The 26,964-nt window shown below is 33.7% G+C and overlaps 1 protein-coding gene across 1 annotated transcript in view; it reads left to right on the forward strand.

Annotated features, from left to right (window-relative positions):
* Positions 1–26,964, forward strand: part of ABHD17C (abhydrolase domain containing 17C) — an 82,639-nt gene that overhangs the window by 51,743 nt on the left and 3,932 nt on the right. The window contains exon 2 of the mRNA XM_012542024.2: positions 25,892–26,071. Within this exon, the coding sequence (XP_012397478.2) occupies positions 25,892–26,071 (180 nt within the window). The remainder of the gene's footprint in view (positions 1–25,891; positions 26,072–26,964) is intronic.

Below are 26,964 nucleotides of genomic sequence, written 5' to 3' on the forward strand. Positions count from 1 at the left end.
TGTCTTTTCTCATCCTATTCTATCAATCAATCTTCCTTAAAGTCTTTCCATTGACTGTTAGTAAACTCTTGATTAGCTGAACTATTTGATTTAATGACTACCATATATTTCATTTTAGATGTACGAAAACTATATAACTTCCCCTATAGCTTGATCAAAATTTCAAGAAAAGCTTACTTGGGTAATATTGTTCTTTATATTATTAGCCATATTGAGCTTGTCCATTATTAATAACTTTGTCTAGCACCTGCATATATAATTTCAAGGTTGTTACAGAAGGACCTTTACCTGTGAGATAGTGACAAAACATGATAAATCTCACTAGTCCCACAGATTGTAAACAATAAAGCTGATGAAGCATCTTCTCTGCTATAGACACAGTATGTACTTTAGTTAATAGAGAATCTTTCAGACAAATTTTGGTGGTGTCAAGTTGCTTTTTACTGTTGAAGTGTAAACTGATCCTTTTTTCTTTTCTAAACTTTTGTGGCTCACTTTCCCTTCCTAGGTCTTTGATTCTCTTTATGCCCCAAACCAAACATTAGCTTTCTCCAAAAACCTATTTCCTCTGACTTCTCTCTGGTATTTATTTCTGCCAGTGCCATCATTTTCCTAGTTACCTGGTCCCTAAGGTATTTCTCTCTCTTATGCTTACTGCAGTTGCCTTGTGATTCAAATGATTTAAAAATTTTTTGCATCTGATCCTTCTTTTCTATCTTTATTGTCACCTTAAGTTCACATCTCTTGCTTAGATAATTACAGGTGTCTCCTAGATCTTTCTTACAATTAACCTTCATATATTTGTAACAGTCCTAATTTAAAGATCTGATTATCTTACTTGCCTATTAAGACCATAATGACTTACATATTTTCTCTTCCATAAAGTCATAGCAGAATTGTTTTCTAGTACTCTAATTTTCCCATTCCCCAGTGGAACTCTCTTATGCCAGATAAACACAATCAAGCAAAACCTATTGACATATGCCTGTGTATGAAAATGAATGCTTTATTTTTACCTGTTTCTGTCACTCCTTTGCAGAAAGGTGCAAGTTTTGTTTTACCATTGAATTCTCTGAAGAATTGATCATCTGAATTTTTCAATTTACTCATTTCTTGGGGGTAATAATATTTCATTACAGTTTGTTCAGCCATTCCTTAATTTTCTTTTTCTTTGGTACTATAAAAGGTAATATTCTAAATATTTTTGCATATATTGGGCCTTTTCTATTGTCTTTGACCTCTTTGGAATATATGCCTTACTAGTAGCGAATTCTTCGCCCTAGGATTATCATTGCTGGTTTAAAAGATTAATAAAATTTAGTGATTTTTTTCATTGTTGCTAAACAGGATAATTCTTAATTGTTTTCCATTAGACCAACTTGTAGTTCTTTCAAGCAATGGTGTGCCTTTCTTCCCATAGTATTTGTAATATTTACCATTTTCATCTTGTGTAATTTTTGACAGTTTGATACATATGAAGTAAATTCCCAGTACTATTTTAGTTTGTATTTATCTTCTTAGTTGATTTGGAGTATTCTTCATTGATTACTGATAAGCTTGTATTTCTTTTCATTGAAAATTGCCTGTTTATATCCTCTAACTGCTTATACTTTGTGTAATGGTTTTTGTTTTTATATATTTATATCAAGTCCTTATATATTTTAATATCAGGCCTTTATCAAAAATATTTGCTGCGCATATTTTTTAATTGCTCCTTTTCTAATTTAAATTGCATTGATTTTGCTAATATAAAAGCTTTTCAGTTTTGTCCATTTTGTTTTCTACTGTTATATCTATCCTTGTTTAGTTAAGTATTATCCTCTGGCCATAATTGTACAAAAGTACTTTCATTCTCTAGTTTTTCCTTTTTCCATTTCCCCTCTAATGATTTATGATAGAGAATAAGGAACTAGGTTTTTGATTCAAATTGGTATAGGCAACCCTTTGTCCCAAATATTCCTCCTCAAAGAAATTTTGAATGTAAATATCTTCAATTGACACTCTTAGAGTGCATCTTAATGCACTGAGAAGGAAAAAAAGATTTTTCATGATTACACAGTTCATGTAGATTGAAAATAGGACTGAAACCTTGGTCTTTTTGTATAGCAAGCTGGCCCTCTATTTTTAGGTCACTTATCTACATAAAGCTTATTGTGAAATGATAATGAATTCTAATATCTGCAAAAAATAATTTCTCTTTTCCAGTTTTCCCAGCAGTTTTTGTGTAATGGGAAGTCCTAGTAGTTGATGTCTTTGGGTTTATTGACTATTGCATTATCATATTTATGACCTTTCAAGTCTTGCTCAACTTAATCAGTCCTGTTCAATTGATCAGTTTTTCTCATTTTTTAACCAGTAGCAAATAGTTCTAAAAATAATTGCTCTGTGGTATGTTTTGAGATCTGGTAATGGCAGGTCACTTTAATTTCTAATATTTTTCATCATTTCTTTTCTAGTCCTAATTTGCTGTCACTCTTGATAATTTTTTTTTCATTTTATTTAATTGGTATTAATGGCATGGTACTGCATCTGTATGCTGCTTTAAGTATTATGATAATTTTTAAATTGGCATGACCCCAACATGAACAGGGATTCATTGATAGACATACTGTGTTTTCAGTCAATATTCTATCAAGTATTTAGGAGGGAAAGGCATAAGCATTAATGTAGTGTTTACTGTGTGCCAGGCATTTTGCTAAATGCTTTTTATATAATCTTTGATTCTCACAGCAATCTTGCAAGGTACACGTTATTAGTATCCCCATTTTATAGGAGAAGAAACTGAGGCAAACAGAGGATATGTGATTTGTGTAAGAGTCACCCAGGTAATAAGTATTTGGGGCTGAATTTGAACATATGTCTTCTTGATTCTAGACCCAGCGCTCAATCCAGTGTACTGCCAGTTTATGCATCTACAACATGACGGTCACTGTGCTAAGGATACAAGTTCAAATAACAAAATTATCTCTACTTAAAATGAGCTTATTCTAATGAGAGAGATAAGTACATATAAAATATATCTATAACATGAATATAAAGTTTATATACATAAAATTGTTAAAAACAAGAGAGTTTAGTAAGGAAGGCACTAGTACTGTTGGAGAATCATGAAATCTTCCTACAGAAAATAGTGCTTGATCTGTGGTTTATAAGAGAGCAGCTCTGTAATGTGTGTCATGATATGCACATGTGTCATGTTCACTGGCATAAAATGCAGCCAGTGCAGAGTCACAGTCAGGAGATGGAATGTTGTGGGTGAGAAATAGAGAAGGCAAGCAGGAGAGGGAATGTCCAGTAACCTAGAAGGATAGGCTGGAGCCACCTTGTGATAGGTTTTAAGGGTTAAATAGAAGAGATTATATTTTATCCTATAGGCAATGAATGGTAAGTCACTGGAGTTGATTGAGTTAGGGAAGTGATATGGTCAGATATGTTTAGAATACATTAGGATAGGGCTTTTAAAACTTTTTTCGATCACAACTCCTTTGTGCCTGAAAATTTTTTATGAACCACATACATAGATATGTAAAATAGTCTTGCAAATCAAACATTTACTGATACTAAATCATAATTTCATGGCCCTCCCCCCACATTCAGTTACAGTCAGAACCACTGTTTAAAAAGCTGGGGATTAGGTTAATGATAGATTGGAGACAAGTAAAATAGTTAGAAGTTGTTGGAATAATCTGGGTAAGACATGACAAAGGACCTAAACCAAGGTGTTGATTGTATGAATGGAGAGCAGAGTTGCTCATTTTTATCAGGGTGTCTATTTCTTGGGTAAAGTTTTTCACTTATTGATTTAAGCTGTTTATTCTCCTGACATTTTCCTTAAGATCACTAATTTAACTTTATTATTTGCTTCAACTCTTCATTTCTTAGATATATTCATAAGAATTCTTGTGGATGATGACTTTTTTTGGGATTCTGCTAATTGCAAAATTATTCTGGAATTTTAGGGTGTTCTCAACGCAGAGTATTTCTTTTATTGTATTGGTAGTTTTCTTTACACAGTTTGTGACGAGCTCTCTCCATAATATTTCTTGGAAATTTATGGTATTTTTCACCTGCTAGGGTTGCTGTCATTCCTATCTTTGAAAGCAGTATTGAGATTAAAAGTGGAAGTTTGCAGGTAGCCATAGTGAGCTCTGTACTTTGAGTAGAATAGCCAGAAAACCCGTTTGAAAAAACTATTTTTGGTCCTGTCTTCTTCAGTAGTTCTGGTCTTAGCACAAAGATATAAATTCATACTCTGACAGAGCTTGAGATTGTATGTAGTTCCTGTCGTTTTTTTTTTTTTTTTTTTTTTTCAGTTTCATGATGGATTAAAAGAAGTAAGATCATGTTCCTCCCTTGCTTAAGATCCCCTTCAGCATATCTCCTACCTCTGCAGTATTGTAGGTCTTGTTGAGTTAGGGATGTCATTCACTGATTGCTAGCTCTCGCAGAGCTGAATCAAGTAACTAAGTCCAAGCTCCTGTTCCCTGCTGTATACTGTGACAGAGCTGGGTTTACTCTCTTCACTGTCCTTTATTGGGGTGACTGATCTCTACTTTCTGCCATAGACCTAAAAGAGCTAGAAATTAAAGTCTCATAAATGAAGGTGCTGAAAAGAATCCTATGCTTTGGGTTCTGCCTTCTCTTATAATTCTGACTCCAAGCCTATTATTACTATTTATACTATATTGCTTATTCAATATTTTGAAAACTTGAAATGAAGCACTTTTTAAGTTTATTTTTGTATCTCCCTAAATATTTAGCATAGTAAGTTGAAAAGTAGTGTACACTGAAATACGTCTTCACTGAATTAATGTTGAATCATTAATGGGAAAAAACTTCATATCATCCAGATCATTTAATACTTGAATAGTAAATATTATAAACATGGTATAATATATTGAGAACTGCAAGGAGTCTCAGAGGTCATCAGGTATAATCCTTTTATTTAATAGTTGAGAAAACTGAGACACAAATTACCTGATTTGCTTTAGGTCACTTGATTTCTGTTTGAGGTGGAACTTGAATCCAAGTCTTCCTATATCAAATTCTTCACTGTGTCCCATTACCTCACAACACCTCTACCATGTTACTGGAGACAAATTTGATTTATTATAGATGTTCATTCAATAATATAATATGTTTTAGACGAATGTTTTTCGTGAGAAGAGAGTGTGCATTATTTCATATCATAAAAGTCCAAACCCAAATCATAGTTCTGTGATTAAACATAACATTTTTATTAGATGAAGGCACCTTGAAAAGTTAATATCTATTAACCTTAGACTATGAACACTTGGGTTTGTTATTAAAAGCCATTTTACTCAAAGGTGATTGGTGTTTGTTAGGTTATCTAAAAATAGTTTATTCTCTCATTCCTCATGGAAATTTTAGCTACTAAAAGTTAATATCATTCATTATTTTATTACCATTGTTAGATATCATTAAGTAGCATAAGATTATGGTTTTTGGGGTCTGATTATATCACAAAGTTATCATTGGCTATGTCCAGTCAGTTCTTTGATAATAAAGAGAAGTCTTTGGTCCCAAGGTCTTCTACAATCATCATCTGCCAAATTTCTTGGGCAAGTGGGGTTGCTTTTTATGTTGTAGCAGTCTTAAAGGTTTGAGAATTATAAAGCAAAATAATATCAATGGTACTTTGAATATTGTAACTCTGTTTTATATTTCTGTGTACTTGAAGGAAGGTAGCTGAAAAAACTACCTTCTCAAGGTAGTTTTGAGAAAACTTTTTTCAACTTTTCTCCCCAGTTTCTTCTATTGTTGCTGGAAAACACTTCTCTATTGTTGTTGACTGTACCAAAACATATCCTTTATTTCAGTTAAATAATTACCATCTTATGATTTAATGAAAGAAATTGTCAAATTTAATGAAAGAAAGGAGTCACGAGATCAAAAGATGTGGATTCTAGGTCTTTGTCCATAATAATAGTGTAACTATGGGTGCAGGATTTGACTTTTCCTGTCTTTATTCTAGTTCTTGTCTAAATTGATAAGAGCTAATCCTGCATTTTATTTGATTGAGAAGAATAGAGAAGGGAAGTCCCTGTTTTATGGGGAATCCACAAATTGGGAATCTTGACCTGACTCTGTTTGCTCTTCTCTTATTCTTTCCCATTTATAATATGCCAAATTTTTTCCAATAAGCAATCTACTTCTTACCCTTTTTTCTTTATGTGAACTGTACAATGTTCATTTAAAATCACATTATTTTACAAATGTTATTAAAATGTTTTCCATGTATACAGATTCTCTACCTATATATTTTCATATCTTTCAAGGTAAGAATTTGTTTCTTTTTTATGCCCTTACGCTCCAGTTCTCCAAAAGAGCCAAATAATGCCTGATGATCTAAAGAATTTTAGAACACTGATACATTTTATGTATGATCTGTATCCTATGGGACTAATAATAATACAGTGCTTATCTAGATTACATTTAATAATCAAAGTGTTTTGGGCAGTCATAACTTTCATAATATTTATTTGTTCGTTCCTTATTATAGTAACTAATATGTAATGGCTTGCTCTGTTCCTTTACATCTTCTTCCCTTGTCTTAAGTCCTGTCCTTTCCACTCCACACCGGAAGCTAAATCAATTTGAGAAAGAAAAAAAAAGTTTGCCCATGATAGTGTAATTGTCAATAGTCATATGAGCTGATCTGAATTCTTAATAAGAATTGCTGAAGAGAAATAAATAAGTTTGATCAAAGAATGTTAAAGGAGTTATTAAAGCCTGAAGGGGGGTGCGTGCTGTAGGAAAGATCACTCTTTCATGAAGAAATCTCATGTTTTATACATGAAGCTTTTGAGGAGTAAATTAAAATAGATTATGTCAGCAATGATATGAAGACTGATTAATACTCTATTAGTTATCTGAAAAGAAATTTGGGATCTTTGGAGGAACCTTTGAGTTTCGGGGACCTTTTGTGGTTTGGGGACTAGAGTGTTGTCTATCACCCATTAATCAGTTTTGACATTGAAATGTACTTTTGCCTCCAAATTCCAGAGTAAGAAGAAAAAGTTAGGAACATAGGAGGTTGGAATTCCTCAGGTGAAATGGTTGAGGATGGGGTTTTTGAAAGGCCAAAGTATTTCTAATGCGTTATGATTTTTTACTTGTTTCAACTAAATGTTTTATTAGAAACTTAACATTGAGCACAACCAAAATTACTTAACTGTTGGTATTTAAATTAATTTTATTTCATAAATTATATTGCAATCACTTTCTCAGATTTACCATCAAAATTTTTTATTCTTTTGTTCTCATGTATTTTTTCCTCATATGAACTTAGTGTGTATTCCATTCCCCTGATTCTGCTTTTTTGGTTTTCATTATTTCCAGAACTCTTTGTATTCCTTATAGTTGTTATATATCCCATTAATGGACCATAATTTAATTATTTCCTTATTGTTGGATATCTAATTTGCTTCCAGTTTTTTGCAATTACTTACAATGCTGCTATGATAGTCTGAACAGATATCTCTTTTTTTGTTTTTGTTTTTGATAACATTTTTAGGGTTTTTTATCAACAATGGAATTATTGGGTCAAAGGGTGTATGATTATTTTTGTAACTTTTACTGCGTACTGCCAGATTCCTCTCCAAAAAGATTCTACAAGTTTGCAATTCCACCAGCAATGAATGAATGTACCAGTTTCTCCACAATCCCGTCGCAGTGAGTTTCATTGCTTTTACTTATTTTTGCTGGTTTGATGGGTGTGAGGTGGTACCTGAAAGTTGTTTTAAATTTTGATCTTTGACTTATTAGTGAGGTTAAACATTTCCAAAAAGTTATTATAATAACTGAATTACTACTGTGACTTTTAAACAATAATCCATTTTATAGGTCAAATTCATATCTGTCATATGTACTCAAATATTTTCCAGTTTATTATTTACTTTTAATTATTTTTGCCTAGAAAATTTTATTGTAACGTAGTCTAAATATCCATTTTTCTTCCCCAAATTCCTTCCTATTATTGAATTAAAAATTATTTTCCCCTATATAATTGAGATATACTTCCAAAAAATTTGTCATTTTTTTTAATAATTTTTTTTCTGGACTTCTTTCTATGATGTAATTGATTCATTCCAATTAGAATTTGTTGGAGTACCTATATAAAATATGACAAAGGCCAAATTATTGAGGTTGTACAGAGAAATTATTTTGTTCTGCTGTGTCATTAGCTTTTTAGATATAAGTCCATATCCTTCCAGAACACAGGATAAAGCATTGTTCATAGTAGGTGCTTTAAATGTTTGTTGAATTGAATTAAATTCGACCTAATAGAATTATTTCATTGTAGTTAAAAGACATATCTATAATTTCTGAACAGAGTTTATGTTTCTACCCTTTCAGTCACATAAATATGGCCAGGATCTAAGAGTACAAAAGAATTGATTTGACCAGTTTGGAGTTTGGATGTAGGACTTGATTCCCAGTACTGTTATTATTACTACAGTAATCACACTATTGGTTGTTTTCTTGATTTATGTTGAAGTCTTTTCCTGTTCTAGTTTTTCAGTGTGTGATTTTATGGGCCAATTTCAACTTTATGTGACTTTACTAAAGATTATTTGTAAAATAATTTTGAGGTCCAGCCAACTAGTAAGTAGGAGAATAGAAGTATAACAAGAGTCCAAGAAAACATTAGGAATAGAACAAGGTGCTTGCTACATTTATATAGAAAAATCATCAAAATTTCCATTTCCATCTTCATTCCTATAATTCAGAATATGTCTCTTGAATCTATAGAATGTCATTTAAGTTATTTATTGTCTTGATTTTTTCAGTGTTTTTCAACATTATGTCATCTTGCCTAAAGTTACAATTTTTCATGACACATATTGAGGCAACAGGTTTTACTTGAAAAAGACATGCTTGATTTCAGAAATATAGATGGAGAGAGAGTAAGAAGAATGGGAAAATAAGAAAAAAAAATAAGTAGAACATAGAAGAAAAAGTAGTAGTAAAAGCTGAACAAAAAGATAAAAATTAACATGAGGGAAAAAGTGAGAGAGGAAAAATCAAATAGTCTTTTTGCTCTGGAGGATAATTTTCTAGCTTCATCTTTATTGCCCTCATGTGATTTAACCCTGTGACTCCTACATACAGTTTGAGTCAAAGGATTCAAAGAAAACATTACTCAGTCCTCCATATTGCTTGCCTTGATTTCTGTTACAATGGAGCAAGAAGTCAAATAACAGGTTATTGTAGGATTATGGTATACTTAGTTGTATGTTAATCATCATCAGAGTTATAGAAAAAAAGTATAAAATGTTAGTTGTTTTTAAGGAACTTACAATCCAGTTGGGGTAAACTCTGCTTTTCTTTAAACATCACAGATGATTAGCTTTCAAGTATGGGTTATCTATCACTTTTAAAATATGTTTCTTTTTTATCAAATGAAACTGCAAATCTATTATGTACAACTTGCTTTTCCTTTTAAATATATAATAAATTTATCATGTAATTTCCTTTTTCCCCTCTCTGTCCCTGTCCTAGAGCTGGCTACATTAGGCACAAGTATGTGTGTGAGTGTGTAAGTAACTAACCATTCTATACACACTTCTAATGATCAGTTCTTCCTCTAGATGCAGATAGAATCTTCTTTCATAAATCCTTTGTAGCTCATGAGTATTTTTTTCAAAACTTATTATCAATAGAAGTCATGTATTTGTTCTTAAATTTCCTTTCTTTTGCAAATCTTGAGGTTTAGTATATATTATGAGCTCAAGGCCAGGGAAGTATATAACTGATAAAGTAGCTAAATTTACTCTTAGGTATACTTTGTTTTCTTAATTCGTTATTCTACTCATTTACTCATCCAGTATTTATTTATTATAAATTATGTGTCAGGAACCACAGGGTTCCAGATGGAATATGAAGGTGAGTAAGGCCAAAGATAGCTATTTGGAGGAACATCTCAAGTCCTCCCTTTACCAACTATGAGCTTACTGTTTAACAATCCCTTTATCTTTTGTTTGTTCAAAGAGCGTTATTAGCCAATATTATTAACATGTGTGTGTGTTTGTGAATTAATCTACAATCTAGTAAAATACTTATTCTTGCCAACACAGGACAATTCCTTAGTAGCATTTCCACCTTTATTTTTTACAAACATTGCATTTCACCTCTGATTATTTAATGTTACCTAAAATGAAAACTTGTATTTTATAAACTCCAATATCTTAGCCTCCTCATTTCAGTTTTGTTAGTGGGGGGAAAAAGGGAGGGGACTTCTTACCTTACTGTGGTTTGATTCAAGGCAGACTCTAAAAGACATTGAATAGAAATGGAGTCAACCTGTAATCCAAAGGACTATATTTCTAATGATGCACTTTTCAGCTGCTGTGGGTAGGCCAGTGAAAGAGACGTTCTGGTGGAAGCCAACCCTAGCAATCTTCTAATCTTAAGAGGTAGGTGGCTGCTTATTCTGCCTACATGTAAAAATGGTCCTCAACTTTTCTGAAGCAGTATTAGGAGACTTCTTTAAATGTATTTCCTACTGTTACATAGTTAAAAATTTCAGTTGACTGAAGCATTTAGAAGGTAAAGAAACTTGCACAGGGTCACACGGTGTGCATTGGTGTGTATGTGTGTGCATGCATGCATGTAAGTGTTTTATATTGTTGGGGGAAGGGTGGTAGATAATGGAGAAACTTGAACTCTGTCCTTCTTGATCTTAACACTGTCTACTAGTATATAAGTCTATGTAGTTTGTCCTGCATTGATATGTAAACTATGTCATATTACTGTATTGAGTTGTATGTGTGTACTTATCACACTTAAGTTAAGCTGCTAAAATGATAAAGTCACAAAGTAATTTGTTGGGTTTATCAGATAGCTGAGAAACCAGAATTATTTTCATGGCACAGAGCTAATCTTGCAAAAGGCACTTTTTGGCTCCATCTAGCAGGGAATATTTCATCCTTTGGGTAGAATTGTTTAGCATCATGTTGAATGGTACAAACTTAAAGAAACTAAGATTATTGAAGCTCAACTGGGAAATCTGGTCTTATTATTAAAATGCTTTGGCTTCCTGCCCTGACTCTCCCTTCATTCTCCTTTCCCCCAGTGATTCACAGTATGATAATTGATATTCATATATCACCATAAATTTTATATAGCTCTCAGTTATCTCAGTTTACCAAGTAAAGATCACTGGAAATTCCACCTTTGCTACTTTGCAATTGTGTGATCTTGAGGGAGTCTCTTTTTGGCCTTTGTTATCATCAGATGTAAATTGAGAGGAATGGAGTAGATTTATTAATAAAAGTACCTTGCTTTTTTTTTTTTTTTTTTTAATCAAGCATCTATTATTTGTTGGTCATTGTGAACAATAGGGTTACAAAAGACAAAATAGGCCCTGACCTTGAGGAGCTTACATTCTAATGAAGGAGAGAAAGAGAGAGAGTGTGTATGTGTGTTGTGCAGAATATATATTTTAAAATACTGGGTCGTTTTAGGAGGGAGGCCACTAGCAGCTGAGAAATGAGGAAAGACTTCTTATAGAAACATTTAAGCTGAGTTTTAAAGAAACCATATATTCCAAGAAAAAGAGATGAGGTATATACATGGATGACAGCAAATGTCATATTTCACATGTAAGGGATAGCAAGTAAGCCAAGATGGCAAAATCACAAAGTATGCATGAAAGGAATATATAAGACTGGAAAAAATAGAAAATAGACAATTCTTAAGATGGCTTTTTCTGTTCTGAAGTCTTATAAACCTAGTTATGATCATTAGCTGAATGAGACTTTAGAGGCCTCTATCCAGGCTCATTTGGCAGCTGTTGAAACTGAAACAAAGAGAGGCAAAGTTAATAGCCATGGGCACACAGCTAATAAGTGTCAGAGCCAAGGGCTTCTTGGCTCCAAAGTCCACATTATACTGTACTCATACTCACTAGTATATTAGAGTAGATTTGGCAATTAAAAATTAAAGAACATGCTTTATGAAACTAAAAATAATTAGCTCAAAATAGAAAAACAAGTCACCAATATAGCATTTATGTATTTGGGGAAATTGTGGAATTTTATTGGCAATATTTAATATTGTACAGGCTTTCAAAGATTGTATATACATTGAATAATGAAATTAATTTTAATGAATCCATTTTGAAGTTTATTCAGTATGATAGAACTTTTCAGGCCTTGTGCTGTTATCTTATCACCTGCACAACATAAGAAACATCAAAGTACATCATTGGTGAAGGATAATATAATAGAACATACATAGGTGTGCTTTGTTTTTTTTTTCTATACTGGACCTGAGATTTCATTTCTTCATGTCTCTCTGTCTCCTCCTTTCCCTTCTCTCCCTCATTTTCCTCTTTTCCTTTGTTCTTTCTTTCCTCTCACCAATGTGGATTGGCACCTGCTCTGCAACTTATAGTCCTAGAGAGTTCTCCAGGGCATCAAGAGGTAGACTGTTTGCCAAAGATAGGCCTTGAACCCAGGTCATCCAGACAGAGGTCAGTTCTCTACCCTTTTTTCCTCATGCTAACTCTCAACCTCAATAATATGATAGCAAAAATTCAGCCAAAACTGATTAAATAATTACTATGGGCAGGATACTGTGCTAGGCACTGGAAATGCAGCAGTCTTCCCCCCCCCACCCTTTCAATAACTTCACATTCTATTGGGAAAACGGTGGGATACATCAGGTAGAAAAGTAAATACAAAGTAATTTTCAACAGAAGAGTGTGGTAACATGGAGAAATCAGGAAGGACTTTGTGTAGCTGTAGCTAGTCATGCTGAAGGTCTTAATATCCTTTGTGTAAGTAGTATATTGACATCAGTTCAATTCAGTAAACATTTATTATGCACTTACGATGTTTTCTATTCAATGTGAAAAAATGTTGTATAATGGATATAGAGTTGATTTAGGAGTTAAACCTGGGTTCAGGTTCCATCTGGCTTAGTACTTCTGGGCAAATCACTTTTGATTCTCTTGCAGTTCTAAGGCACCTAATTCTAAAATTCATAGTAACCGCAGAATTTGCAGCTGCTGATATGAAGTAACAGAAAGTTTTCTCAGTGGGAGTTTCTCAATAGAAGATTCCCTACATTGATGAAATCACAGATCAAAACAGAAAAAAAGTGCCATGTACTGGGGATACATATTGATTAATTCTGATTCTTATTTATTCTACTTCATTTACTTCTGTGTCTTTTTTAATCAGCATCCGATATAATTGGAGATGTAGAAATGTTATTTGCCCTTTACTTGAGATTTTAGACCTTTTGTTTCTCCAAATGAATTTTCTAGTTTTGTTGAATGCTAATCAATTTCTCCTTTGTAATTCAATGGAAAAGTAGCTCTAAATCAATTATTGTAGCTCAGTCATGACAGTGAATCAGACAGTGACAATGAATAATTAGAGAATTAATCTCTAATTATTTCGTTATTTTTGAAAGCATATTTTGTAATTGTAACTTGCTAAGTCTTGAATATATCTTGGTAGTTTGACTAGCAGATGTATTTTATATTTTTATAGGTATTAGGAATATGATTTCCCTTTCTATTATGATTGACATTTAGAATGCTGATAATCTTTGTAGATTTCTTTTGTATCCTGCTAGTTTTATTGAGATTATTGTCTCAATTTCTTTGCTTATTCTTTGGAGTTTTCTGAATAAACTTTCATATTGTCTTCAAATAGATAATCTTGTCTCCTCTTTGCTAGTGTTTATCCCTTTAATTTCTTGTTTTGATGTTATTTATGGCATTTCTTAAACTATGAAATAAGGGAGAGAGAAGGAGCCTTATCCCAGTGGTTATTGGAAAAACTTCTAGTTTCTCCATTGCAAGTAGTGGAGACTTTTTGGGTTTTGGTTTTTAGCATAAATGACTTATATTTTTCCAATAAATATAAATATAATCATATGGCTTTTCTTGATGTTGACCCACGAATGTATCTGTAATATAATCATAGTTAATAGTTTTTTAGATATGTTACTATACAATTTTTGCTAGAATTTCATTCAAATTTTTGCATCAGTACTCAGTGTTAATATTTTCTCTACTTGATCCTTCCTTGTTTCTTTTTATGAGTAAAGTGTTATCTTTAATAATTTATGTAGCATAGGGATTCATTGCTTTTTGAATATTTGATAGAATTCACTTTTAAATTCTTCTAACTGGAAATTTTTTCTGTCTTTTATGACTTGTTTAGATTTATCTTTTTGAGTTTGCCTATGATATATTTCATGTTCTCTTCATTTTAGTGTTTTTTTTCCTTTTCTTTTCTTTTTTTTTTTTCATTTTTTAAAAGATGTACTTTTTGTTGTCATGTGCCCAGCAGATGACATTATATAAACATTAGGGAATTTATATATCAATAAATTACCAGTTCAAGAAAGTGTATATATATTCATGAGTGTCCATCTTTTCATTACTTCCTTGGAAATTATTCTTTTGTTGTCTGCTGCTTACCTTTTTTAAGTTATTTTTTTCTCCTTTCATTCCTCTCACTACACCCAAAGAAGCTATAGTTAAGAAAGGATATATTTATGTATATATATATATCGATATATACATTCATATGCATACAAACACCTCTCATCCTTTACACACACACACACACACTCTCTCTCTCTCACTCTCTCTCTCTCTCTCTCTCTCTCTCTCTCTCTCTCTCTCTCTCTCCCTATCCCTGTTGACTACTTTAATTCTGCTCTTAAACTTACCTTGCTCTTATTTAACCCTCAACCTACGAATCCTTCCTTTGTCTTTTCTCCTCAACTTCTGCTTCCCTGTCTACCCTTCACTCTCTCCTTATTTTTTTATAGACTTTTAGAGGGTGCTATACCTTAATGGTTTTTTTTTTTTTTGTAGTGTTGCCTATTTAACCTATTTCCAATGTGAGTAGGTTTTCAGGACTATAAGCCTTCCTCTGCCCTCTAATGCCTATGCACCTCATTTGTGTAAATGATTAATATTTTCACCTTAACTCTGCCCCAGTCTTTCTCTTGAGCTACCCTATTGTTGATGTCAATCTTAAACATATGGTATACATTTCCCAAGTAAAAGAACATAAACGATTTGCCTATGTTGAGTTCCTTTAAATTGATCTTTGCTCTTGTATATTAAATGTTTTTTAAGTTTGGGTTTGGTTGATAGAAATTTCTAAAAATCTTCAAGTTCCTTGACTGTCCTTTTTTTTCCTCATTAAATACTATACATAATTTTGCTGGATATAATAATTTTGTCTACAAGGCTAGTTCTTTTGATTGTCAATAGATATGATTCCAGGATATATAGTCTTTTATTGTGGCTGCTGATAAAGTTCTGCACAATTCTAATTGTTTATATTTTATATATTTTAATTGTTTTTCCTTGTTGCAAAATTTTGTCTTTGATTTAGGGATTTCAAAATTTGACAATCTTATCCCTATGTTATTTTTCACAAAGGGTCTCACTGAGGTGGTGATGGGTAGATTTTTTTCTATTTCTACTTTCCTCTTATGTTCTAGCACTCCAGGACAATTTTCTTGCAGTATATCTTACATGATTGTGTCAAAGTTCTTTTTTTGGTCACAACTTTCAGACTGTACTATTACAATTATTCTTACATTTTTCTCTTCTTGATCTGTTCTTCAGATCTATCATTTTCCTATATTTCATATTCTGTTCTTTTTATTTTGTTCTTTATAATCTGTTTTGTTATTTCTCGGTCTCTCATAGCTTCACTGGCTCCTCCTTGTCCAGTTCTAATTTTTAAAGTAAATTTTCATCTTTGTTTATTTTCATCTTTGAGATTTTTTATCTCCTTTTCTAGTTGGTTAACTTATTTTTCATAATCTTCTTGTTTTTCTTGGACAGCTTTTATTTTATTTTAGTTTAGTTTAGTTTAATTTTTCCTCAATGTCTATTTGATTTTTAAGTTTTTTTTTTTTTTTTTTTTTTAATTGAAATTCTTCTGTAAATTCTCTTTGGGCAGGGGGCCATTTCACATTACTGGCTAGGGTAGAAGCTTTTTTTATTGAAGTGTCCTCATCTGAAGATGAACCCCGGTCTTCCCATATCCATAGTAAGTTTCTGTGATTAAGTTCTTTCTTCTTTGCCAGTTCATTTTTTTTAAATAAGAAGTATTAGTGTAAGCATCTGTAATCCTGGGGTGGGGGATGGTGTCTCTGGCTTTACCTCTGCTTTCCCCTCTGACTGGAATCCTAAACCAAGAGTTCCACCCTCCAGTAAATGCCTGTAGCCAACAGCATTCTTGATCCCCCTGTCTGTGTGCTGGCTGGGTGTTGGTTCCTTCTGACCCAGGGCTGTGCCCCATGCAGCACATCTGGGCCTAGCATTCCTAATCAGCCTAGGTTCCCTCAGTCTTCTTGGACTCTTCCTATTCCATAAACAGTCCAGGAAGTGAAATGCTTCAGCCAAACCAGTTAACCCCAGGGTCCCCACTTGCTGTTTGTGCAGAGCCAGCCTGGAGATGTCTTCACTTCTAGGAGTTAATCCTTCTAGGGTTAATCCTGGGTGTGGGTACTTTCTTCAGATCTTGGATTGTGTCAGGAAAACTCCTGTTCTGCCCCAAGTCCTCTTGAATTTTCACCAGTCTATGTTTGCTCTGAGGAGCAGATTTTTTCTATTTGTGGGGAATCTAGAGAGCTTAAAATTTACCAATCTACTCCATCTTCCCAGAATTCTCCCCAGTTTTATATTTTATAAATAATAACTCATTTCCCCTATAAAATCAGCTTTGTTAGTGTGCAAGTCCTGAAGTTATAATTATTTTTATTCTGTCCTAATACCATTTTATTCATCTTTTATTTTTATTAATTTGATTTTCCTCCTTTTGATCAGTGTAACTAATTGTCTATTGATTATTTAATTAGTCTTTTCAGAGAACCAGCTTTTAATTTTCTTAGTAATTTCTGCCTTTTGATTCAGTTCTTGTATTGCATACTTAGATCATTGATGTTTTCTTTTTACTTTGTTAATCTATGGTTTGAGATGTATTTTTCCTTTGAGGACTACTTTAGCAGCATCCCCAAAACATATTTTTCATCTTATTTTTCAGTTACTAATTTGTTTCTTTGATTTGTGCCTTGGATCATTCGTTATGCAGATTGTCATTGTCTTTGTTTAAGATATTTATCTTTTGCTTCTTCTGTTCCCATCTGCCAAAAACGATTTCTCTTAATCATGTAAAAAGTGTATTTAGTATTTCATCTTTTTTTAAACATTGCTATTCCTTTTTTCCTTTGCAATTGTATCCTGTGACATGAGCTGTTTTTTTTGGGGGGGGGGCAGGGATATAGATAATGTAATGAAAAATATGTATATTCTTTAATTTTTTTGAGTAGAAAATGCCATAAATCTTTCACATCTAACTTTTTAAAAAAAACTTTCTTTAGATTTATCCACTTTTTAGAAAGGAACACTAAAATTACCTACAGTGGGCTTTTAAAATTCAGTTCCTTAATTACGTGTAAAAATTTATTGCAGTGCATTTAATAGTGATATTGCATATAACTGTGGATCCTTTGAGCGTAATGGAATTTCTTTGTGTGTCTTATTGTGGATTTTAATTTTTGTTTGACTAATAAAGCAGTTGCAAGCCTTATTTTTTGAAATCACCTCGTGTACAATAAATTTCATTCCAGCCTTTAATTTTCATTTTGTAAGTTTCTTTACACCCTAGATTTAGAACTAGAACAAATAAGAGTTCAAACCCTTTTCTTACAAATGAGGAATCAGAAGCCTAGGGATGTTAAGGCTCTCAAAGTTTTTTAGTGTCATATTTCTTGAAAGCAGCAAATTACTGGGGTTTTTTTTGGTGTTGTTTTTATCCACTCTGCTACTTTTGTTTTATTGGATTGTTTGATCTATTCACAATTACATTTATGATTATTAGGCTTGTATGTTCTTTCTTGTCTATGGGTTTTTAATCATTTCCTTTCTTAAATCAGAACCTTGCCCTTCAGATTAGTTTGCTTAAAGTACTTTGATGTAAGAATTGATCCCCTCTACTCATACCTATAGGCATTTTCTTCCTCTCCTTTTTACCTGCTCTATGTTAAATTTCTTAAATTTATTTTTAAAAAATATATTATTTAAAATATTATTTTAAAAATATATCTTTTAATTTATTTTTCTGTTCTTCCTTTTTTGGTGTAGAATATTGCTACTACCTTTCTTCTATTTCTTGCATTCTTTGTTATATTCATCCACAAGCATTTATTATTAAACACATATTATATGCCAGATTCTTATATTTATGGATCTTGTATTCTCTTGCTGTAAGGGGAAAGAGGGAGAAGAGGGAGCAGAAACAATATGTACATAGAAAAATAAAATACAAAGTAGTTTTTATAATGAGCGAATTAGCAGCTGGTGGGGATCAGGACAGATTTCCTGTAGGAGTTTGGTGACACTTGTTCTGAGTTTTTAAAGGAAGGAAGGATTCTGTGAAGCAGAAGTAAAAAGGTAGAACATTTCCATGTGGGAAAATAGCCTTTGCAAACAAACAGATATAGGAAATAAGATGTTCCTCTATCGGGAAATAAGCAGGTAACTTGTTCTAGAAGATAGAGAGCATGTGTGAAGGAGAGTAATTTATAATAAATCTGGTCATATACTATATGACCAGATTGGGAAGCATTTACTTTCCTTTTTTACTAAACTATTCCAAATTTTGTTCTCCAGCTCATCAGCCAGATCCTTATTTGTAATTATCTTATTTTTTTATCTCTCATGTGTTGTGTCCTGCTTTCTAGAGCCCCCACACCGGGGTGATTAAAATATATCTTCCTAGTGGAGAAGTGAGGAGGCAGGACTCCTGAGGATGGTGAGAAAAATTGAGTCCATTTATTTCAGGGACCTTCCCCTTTATATAATGTAAGAAAAACAACACTGCGCAGGTAGGACCACATAAACAACTTGCTTTTGTATATAATTTGCCACCTGGTATCACCCTTCCACCCTGTGTCACTCTTCTTCAATCACAACATAGGTTGTCATCACCCCCTGACTTCTCAGGAAGGCCGAGAGCCCTTAAGGGTGATGGGGAGTTGGACCAGACATTGTCAGCAGGTTCCCTCTGGGCTGAAGGGTCTTAAACCTCACCAGAGTTTTCCCACTGACTGTGACCCTCTCTACACCTCGCCCTTTCTTTTGTTTTAATTGAAGCAGGAATATACCAGTGGTTAAATCCATTACCATGGGAGGAATCACACAGGCAAGTTATAATATCAAACAAGCAAGTAGTAGCATAACAAACAATATGAATAAACAAAATACTATAAAGATTTCCATGAGTCCCAGAAGGAAGGTGTAAATAATAACTATCAATTCACAACCTCACATACATCTCCTTCAGCAGCCAAGAAATAGTCTAAAAGCAATCTATTGTCCCTCACTTCATATGTCAGGGAATCCAATGATTTCTGCAGGTTTTGAAGTCCTGCATCAGTCTCATTGAGAATTATTTCTGATGTTCATGAGTACACAAAGGGTTAACTGCCAGATTCCTTCCAATCCTGGGTCTTCTCCTTTGCCTCGAGGGTCTTCCCTCCTTACATCCTTCTCAGATGGACAAGGTGAATGTGGGTCCTTGGTACTTGATTCCTTCTCCATCTGTAAAGATACAAGCAAACCCTCTCCCCCAAGCAGTTCACCACTTTCTGGATCTCTCCATATCACCTGGCGATTATCTAAAGATAGTGGAGCTGCTCTCACTGGACACTGCCCTTCCGATGGGTTATAAAACCTGTCTGCTGGAGCCAGGGCATCTCCATCAAAAATCAAAAAAAAAAAATTAATACATAAAGTTAAATTTAGAAGTTCTCTAGGGTTAACTGTGGCTCCCCCTCTCTTTTATTTTTTATTTTATTATTATTATTTTTTAATATGATAGCTTTCATTTATTGCTTCTCAGGTATTTTTTCCTGTGCAATTGTGCACATGGGCTAGAAATGCAATGCTACTTTATTATTTTTTATTATAACTTTTTATTTACAAGATATATGCATGGGTAATTTTTCAGCATTGACAATTGCAAAACCTTTTGTTCCAACTTTTCCCCTTCTTCCCCCCACCTATTCCCTTAGACGGCAGGTTGACCAATACATGTTAAATATCTCTCTTTTATTTTTGGATGAGCATCTTGATCCAGGATTCTGTTGTTGAAGTCAAAATCTGGATAAATTTCACCAAATTGCATTTCAGGAGTGTGTATCAGTAGGACTGAATTTTTTCACTGATTAAGGAGCATTGTTCCACCCACACAGGTGTATTAATTTTCTATTGAATGGGAACAGGAGAGAGTGCTGGCAGGCCTTCTACAGAAACCCTGCCTAAAAAGCGGAAGTACTTAATTGTTTCCTAACTGTTCTAAGATGTCTCTTCCCCATAGATTAAAAAACAACAACAACAACAAAAAAAAAAAAAAAAAAAACACTAAAAAAGGAGCAAAATTCCTTGCTCCATCCCCAAAACTCCACCCCAAAGGAGCAGCATCAAATTCTGCTGGTGCTGATGGTGTCACTGACCCTCCCGCTCCTCCTGCCCCTGAAAGGCAGAGTTGAGGAAGGAGGTTCAGGAGATGGGGAATGCCTTATGGACTGGGCCCATCCTCAGGTGTAGGCAGAATTGAAAATAAGCTTTGAAGGTGAAAAGCAAGCTCCTCAGCAAGGTACTTAAGGTACTTAATTCCTTTTCTGCCCAACAGGCAATAGTACTTAAGATACTTTCTTTTCTCCCAAATGGACTTGCCCTGTAGATCTCTTAGATGGTAACAAGCAATATGAATCAGTAAAATACTAAAAAAGAAGTCCTTACTTCTGTCCCACGTGCTGCACTCTCCATGGCTTCAGGCACCAATCCTCTGCTTGTTTTTCTCCTCATACTTTCTGGTTTGACCACCCAAGTTAAAATCTTTCCTTGTTTTAAAACTTGTAGGATTCCTTAAAACCAATTTTACTCCATTGTATTTAGTTACTTGTTCTCTCACTAATTTCTACATCTCTGGCTCCAAACTCTTCTTACAAAGCCAGAGACATGCGCTCCAGAGCATCTTAGAACTCAGTGATCTGCTTCTGAGTTATCAACAAACCTTGCTTCTGACTTTAAGCCTGCTTCTTACTTCCCTGGGTAGGGAGGTTTATTTCTTAGTATTTGCCTCATTTGGGTTAGAAAAACAAAAGTGACAAGACTAGCCTTTTCTGATTCTTCCTGCTTGCCTATTTTTATACTTACCCTTCCAGATCACAGGGACTTCTCTACTGAACTTGGCTGAATACGTCAGTCGAGCTGACTTGTATAGAACCTCACCTAGAGCCCTACATTAGGCGTTAAATACGGTGTTTGGCTTTCTAGAGCCCCCAAGTAGGGGTGATTAAAATATTGATTCCTGTTTTCTAGAGCCCCCACACTGGGGTGATTAAAATATACCTTCCTAGTAGAGAAGTGAGGAGGTGGGACTCCAGAGGATGGTGGGAAAAAATGGAGTCGTTTATTTCAGGAACCTGGATACATTATTTTGGATTGTAATTTGAGCTCCTTAGATTCCCTTCCCACATTCTATTCTTCAGTGTTTTATAGTTTGAATCATCCTCTAATTGTCTTTTCTGTATGTCCCTATAAGTAGTGAATTTCTCTTGGAGGTTCCATGTGACATACCTCCGTTCTCTACTGGCTTCAGACTTCAAAAATCACTGCCATTCTACTTTCTCATCCTAGTTTTTTTTCCTTTGGTCCAGGACCTTGGACAATCCAACTATCCAGGCATCCTCAAACTTTTTAAAATAGGGGGCCAGTTCACTGTTCCTCAGACTGTTGGAGGGCCGGACTATAGTAAAAACAAAAACTTTTGTTTTGTGGGCCTTTAAAATAAAGAAACTTCATAGCTCTGGGTGAGGGGGATAATCGTTCTCAGCTGCCGCATCTGGCCTGCGGGCGGTAGTTTGAGGACCCTTGCAGGCCTTCTTGCCTTGAATAGCCTTTGTAAGGCAGGTCCCCTTCTCCTAATTGTGAGCTCTTCCTGGAGCTTACCTTTTTTGGGAGGGAGAAGATAGACCTCAGGCAGGCTTTCCTCCTCTATTCCCATCCACTTTGCTTTTCACACCCCTTTTGTGCTTGCCTTCCCCCATTAGAATGTAGGCTCCTTGAGTACAAGAACCCTCTTTTTGCTTTCCAGTGCTTAGCACTGGGGAAGTGGCAGTGTCAGTCTGTGGATTCAATCAGTGTCTACTTGTATCAGTTCAAAAGTTCTGGACAATTTTCTTATATCGATTTCACCTTTTAGCTATTCAAGTTTGGGGATTTGTCGTGTTCTGGAACACCTATGATCACTGTAATCTTTGCATATCTTGTAATCAGTTGCTTTAGTTTGAAGAGAATTTATTTGTTCTTTTAAAGTTGCTGCCTTTTGCATCTCCTGTCAAATTTCCTTCTACTTTTGATTATTTAGGGGAGGGGGGGTTTCCAGATGTTATTTTTCTCTGCATAGAATTTTCTAGTTTTTTTCCTAACCTTTTTGACTTCTTTAATTCTACATTGAGAGATCTGATTTAAATAGTTTTTCCTCTTCAGAAATTTTTGTTTCACACTCTGGAGAATCCATGGAGATTTATTTTCATCAGAAATTTTTGGTTCATTTTCCTTTATAGCATTTATGTTCATTGTCCTGGCTTCAGATTTTTTAAATTAGTTTTTCCTTCTCTCTTTCTATTTTATCTGATTGAGAATTGGTTCATATCCAGCTTTTATCTCTTGATTTTCAAACTTTTCATCCTTTCTCAAATTTCTAGTAGCTTGATTTTGGTTTCCCTTTTCATTTTTGTACAGGAAGCACCCTCAATCTCTTTGCATAGTGTAGGGACTCCTCTGGGTTTCTGATTGCCTTTCCCTCATTCTCAAGTTTTTTTTTTCCTCTAGCCACCTCTGTAATTCCCCATCTTTTTGCCTCAACTCCAAAGACTTCTCTCCCTTCCCTTTTTGTGGCTTTCCAAAATCAGTGTTTGCCCATTTTGAGCAAGTTGGGGAGAGAGGGTATTGATGCTAAATTAAGCAGAACTAGGAAAACAATATATAGTGATTTCAGTCATGTAAATTATGAGAACAGTAAAATGAAACCCAACGTTGTATAATTATGAGCCAATGAGATCCCAAAAAAGAGATAAGGAGATGCAGTTCCTTCTTTCATTGAAGGATAAGAGCCAGTGGTGCAGAATGAGGGATATATTGTTAGACATGATAGTAGGTTTTTCTTATCTTTTCTTTTTATCTTTTGTTACAAAGAAGGTTGAAATAGAAGTGTTAGGTGGCAATTCATATTTGGAAGTGGCATCATTGACACTTTTTTAAAAAAATGATAGTAAGTATGACACATGAATGAAACATCTATCATCCTCTATAGAAAAAGTAAAAAAATATAACATGACCAACTATTCAAACTTCATAGACATTATTTTTTTTTTGCCTGTATTACTGATGTGAAATAGTAGTTCATGACAAGTAAAAACAAAGCAACAGAATCGGGTCTTGAGAAACAGTTATGAATATTGCCTTATTTTCAAATCTGTCCTTTTTCATTTTGCTTTTAAAATTAACTTATGAGGTTACTTACAATTATGTAATATCTAAGAAATATTTCCATTGTCTTGGAGTTATTCTCATGACTTGACAAAGACGATATTTTGTGGAATAATGTAAACTATACTACTGGTGTAGGAATAATTTAGGAATAATACTAAAGAAAATCCTTTGCTTTAGATAGAGGTCAGACTTCTCTCTATCTTAACTTGATATTTTATTTTAAAAATTTAAATTAAAACTATCCATCTGCAAACAGAAAACATTATACATGACAAAGAAATACATTTTAAATTGAATTTTAGTAGATTATTTTTTGTAGTTTTCTAATATAATACAAAACTTCCTCATTAGCATTGGTTTAGATAGGAAAGTTTAAATATTGTACATTCAACATTAAAATATCATTTATATCTATCCACATTATGTTAAAGCACAACTGAAATCACTTATCTAGAAGACATAATTTGATTTCTTTCTCAATGAAGTAATCTTAATTGATTAATTTGAGATAATGTGTTTTATAGAGTCTTAATATTGTGCATAACAATTAGGTGGCCTGCATAGAAAGCTAGTTTTTTTTCCATTTCAGAGAGGGAAAGCTGTTGTGGTTCCTTCTTATACAGTGATGAAAGTGAAGGAGAGGAATGAACATTTGTTTCAGCAAGCCACAAAATATCATGAAATATATTTCCCCTTAAAACAGTGCTAATTATTTGTGTTTACGTTCCCAGACTAACTTATTAAAAAACAAACAACTAACACAATCTGGAGTCTGGAAATATTATGAAGAAAAGGAGATAGAGGAAGAAAGTGGGAGAAAAAGTCTTTTCTTGCAACATAGAGATGGCTCTGCATAGTCTTACTTTTTTTCAATTTGTGAATTTATTGCTATGTACAATCAGTAGAAAGAATACTAAAGATAGTGAGAATTGGATTATTATCTCAATTCTGCCACCATCAGATATGTGACTTTGGAGAATTAATTTATCTTTTTGGATCTCAGTACTCATTTGTAAAATGAGGATTGCATGATTTTTGATCTCATTTCTAACTGTGACATTCAGTGATTCTAAAGAACAAGAGGAAGAAAAGATCTCATTTCTAACTGTGACATTCAGTGATTCTAAAGAACTAGAAGAAGAAAATTCACTGAAGGGTGATGATATTGAGTGATTCAGTTGAAAAGTGAACATTGCTTTGCAAATGCTAAATAATTATTATAGTTTCTCCATACCTGGAGAGAGCATTAGGAAATTTTGGCTTCCATGATTTCACAGCATAGTATGGCCAACAAACTATACTGCCTCCAGGATATAATATAATATTGTTTCCTATATAAAAAATATTTTCACCCCAAAGCATAAGCGAATGTACTGTTGCCCTGTAATGGTTCTGGGATAGAAATGAGTATTTCTTGCTTCAGACTGGGCTAGCAAATCATTGTAATTATTGGTTAAATACTTACTGTGTACTTAGCACTACATTAGGTTGTCTTCAGGATACAAAAGTAGGGAAATGGCATGATCTCTTTCCTCAAAAGTTCCTCAAAAAGCTTGTCAAAAGACAAGCGTGTGCATAGGGCTGAAGGATCTGGATTTGTGACTTCTTTTTTCAAAAAGCATCTACTTTACTTTATATTTAATAAATAAATGTTGCATTTATATTTTATTAAAAGTTCTCCTTGGAAAGCAATATAATAGACTTGCTGTTGTGTTTATATTATTTTGCATTAGAGATGTGTGATACTATAGAGATGAATAGAAAAATAATGCTTTTTTTCCCCAGAGGGTCTTAAAGACATTTTGTCTCTGATTTTTGTGTTAAATTTGACTATTTTAGTTGAAATAGAACCAAAACTGTGGGTTGGATTTGGGGGGGGGGGGGTTATGTTTCTTTATATAATAAACTTCAGTTGTTGATTAAAATGAATTTTAAAATAATTTAAGCACTTATTATTAAGCACTGTGCTAATTGCTGGAGATAAAAATGAAAAGGTCAAAAGACAGACCACAACAGGGGCTAGAGAGGGACACTAATCTAGAAAGGTATAGGAATGATGGAGTAAGGTTAGTAAATTGACTCTTCCTTTTCTGGAACAGAGGCAAAGCTAATAAATTTTCAGAATTGAAAAATGTGTCTGTGTGGGGAATTTGGTCCAGTGAATGGCCAGGGAATAGGTAAATGTAGTCTTATGAATTGATCCTTATTAATTTGATGTAGTTTGTGCGCATAAGTGGTTATGTCTGTGAATTTGGTGGAGGGGGGTAAGGTATTTGGTTCTTCTTATTATTAACTTACACTTTAAAAAAATTTCAGGTATGGTGTAAGTCCAGAGAATATTATCCTTTATGGTCAAAGTATTGGAACTGTCCCTACAGTAGACTTGGCATCTCGATATGAATGTGCAGCTGTAATCCTCCATTCCCCTTTGATGTCTGGTCTACGTGTGGCTTTTCCTGACACCAGGAAAACATACTGCTTTGATGCTTTTCCAAGGTAGGTGTGAATTCATAAATCAGATACTAATAATAATAACCAACAAATATTTGGCACATGATGTGTATGAGGTGCTGTACAGGATACAGTGAATTAGAGGATACCACTTCTGTCTTAAGAATCTTATATTTTAGTTGGAAAGACAGATACTCACGAAAATTTAAGAAGAGAAATTGTGTAACAAGGTGTTAACTTATGATTACTCACCAATGAGAGAAATTTAAAATTTGACCTACTACACATCACACCTGCTCTAGTTCATGTACACAAATAGTTATGAAATGCTAATTTGTTTTATATGCAGTGAAATTTAGACACAAGAAAATGTATCATCCTTATGCCAATGAATAGTCAAAATGTTAAATGAAATAATGAACACATTGGTAACAGAAGATAGGAATGACTGTTAGATGACCTAACATTGAATTCCCTTTTTGTCACTGTTTGAACTGAAGCAAGAAATTTTACCTTTTTGGGCCTGTTTCCTAATCTGTAAAATAGGCATAATAATCTTGCCAACGCTTACCTTGCAGGATTGGTTGCTTAATAAACAGCTATGTACTATGTAATCAAAATTTGCTATTATCATAATTAATATTTATTCAAACCTCTTTCCTATTTTTTTTTATCAGAATTTTGGTTTATCAGAACTTGGTTATCTAGAGATATTCCAGACATCTGGGTGACCCCAGGCCAGGTTAAATTTCAGAGAGCCTGACACTCATAGCTTGTATTATCTCACTTATGCATTTTCTTAGAACAGAGTTAATACCACAGGGCTGCTACAGACCTGTAACTTGTACCAAGGAAATACCTTACTGTCTTCTCATTATCAACTAATGGGAGCAAAAAGTAGTAAATAAATTAATCTTAAAATTTAGGGTGCCAAACAG

This window comes from Sarcophilus harrisii, chromosome 2 (assembly GCF_902635505.1).
Source record: "Sarcophilus harrisii chromosome 2, mSarHar1.11, whole genome shotgun sequence".
Lineage (NCBI taxonomy): Eukaryota > Metazoa > Chordata > Mammalia > Dasyuromorphia > Dasyuridae > Sarcophilus > Sarcophilus harrisii.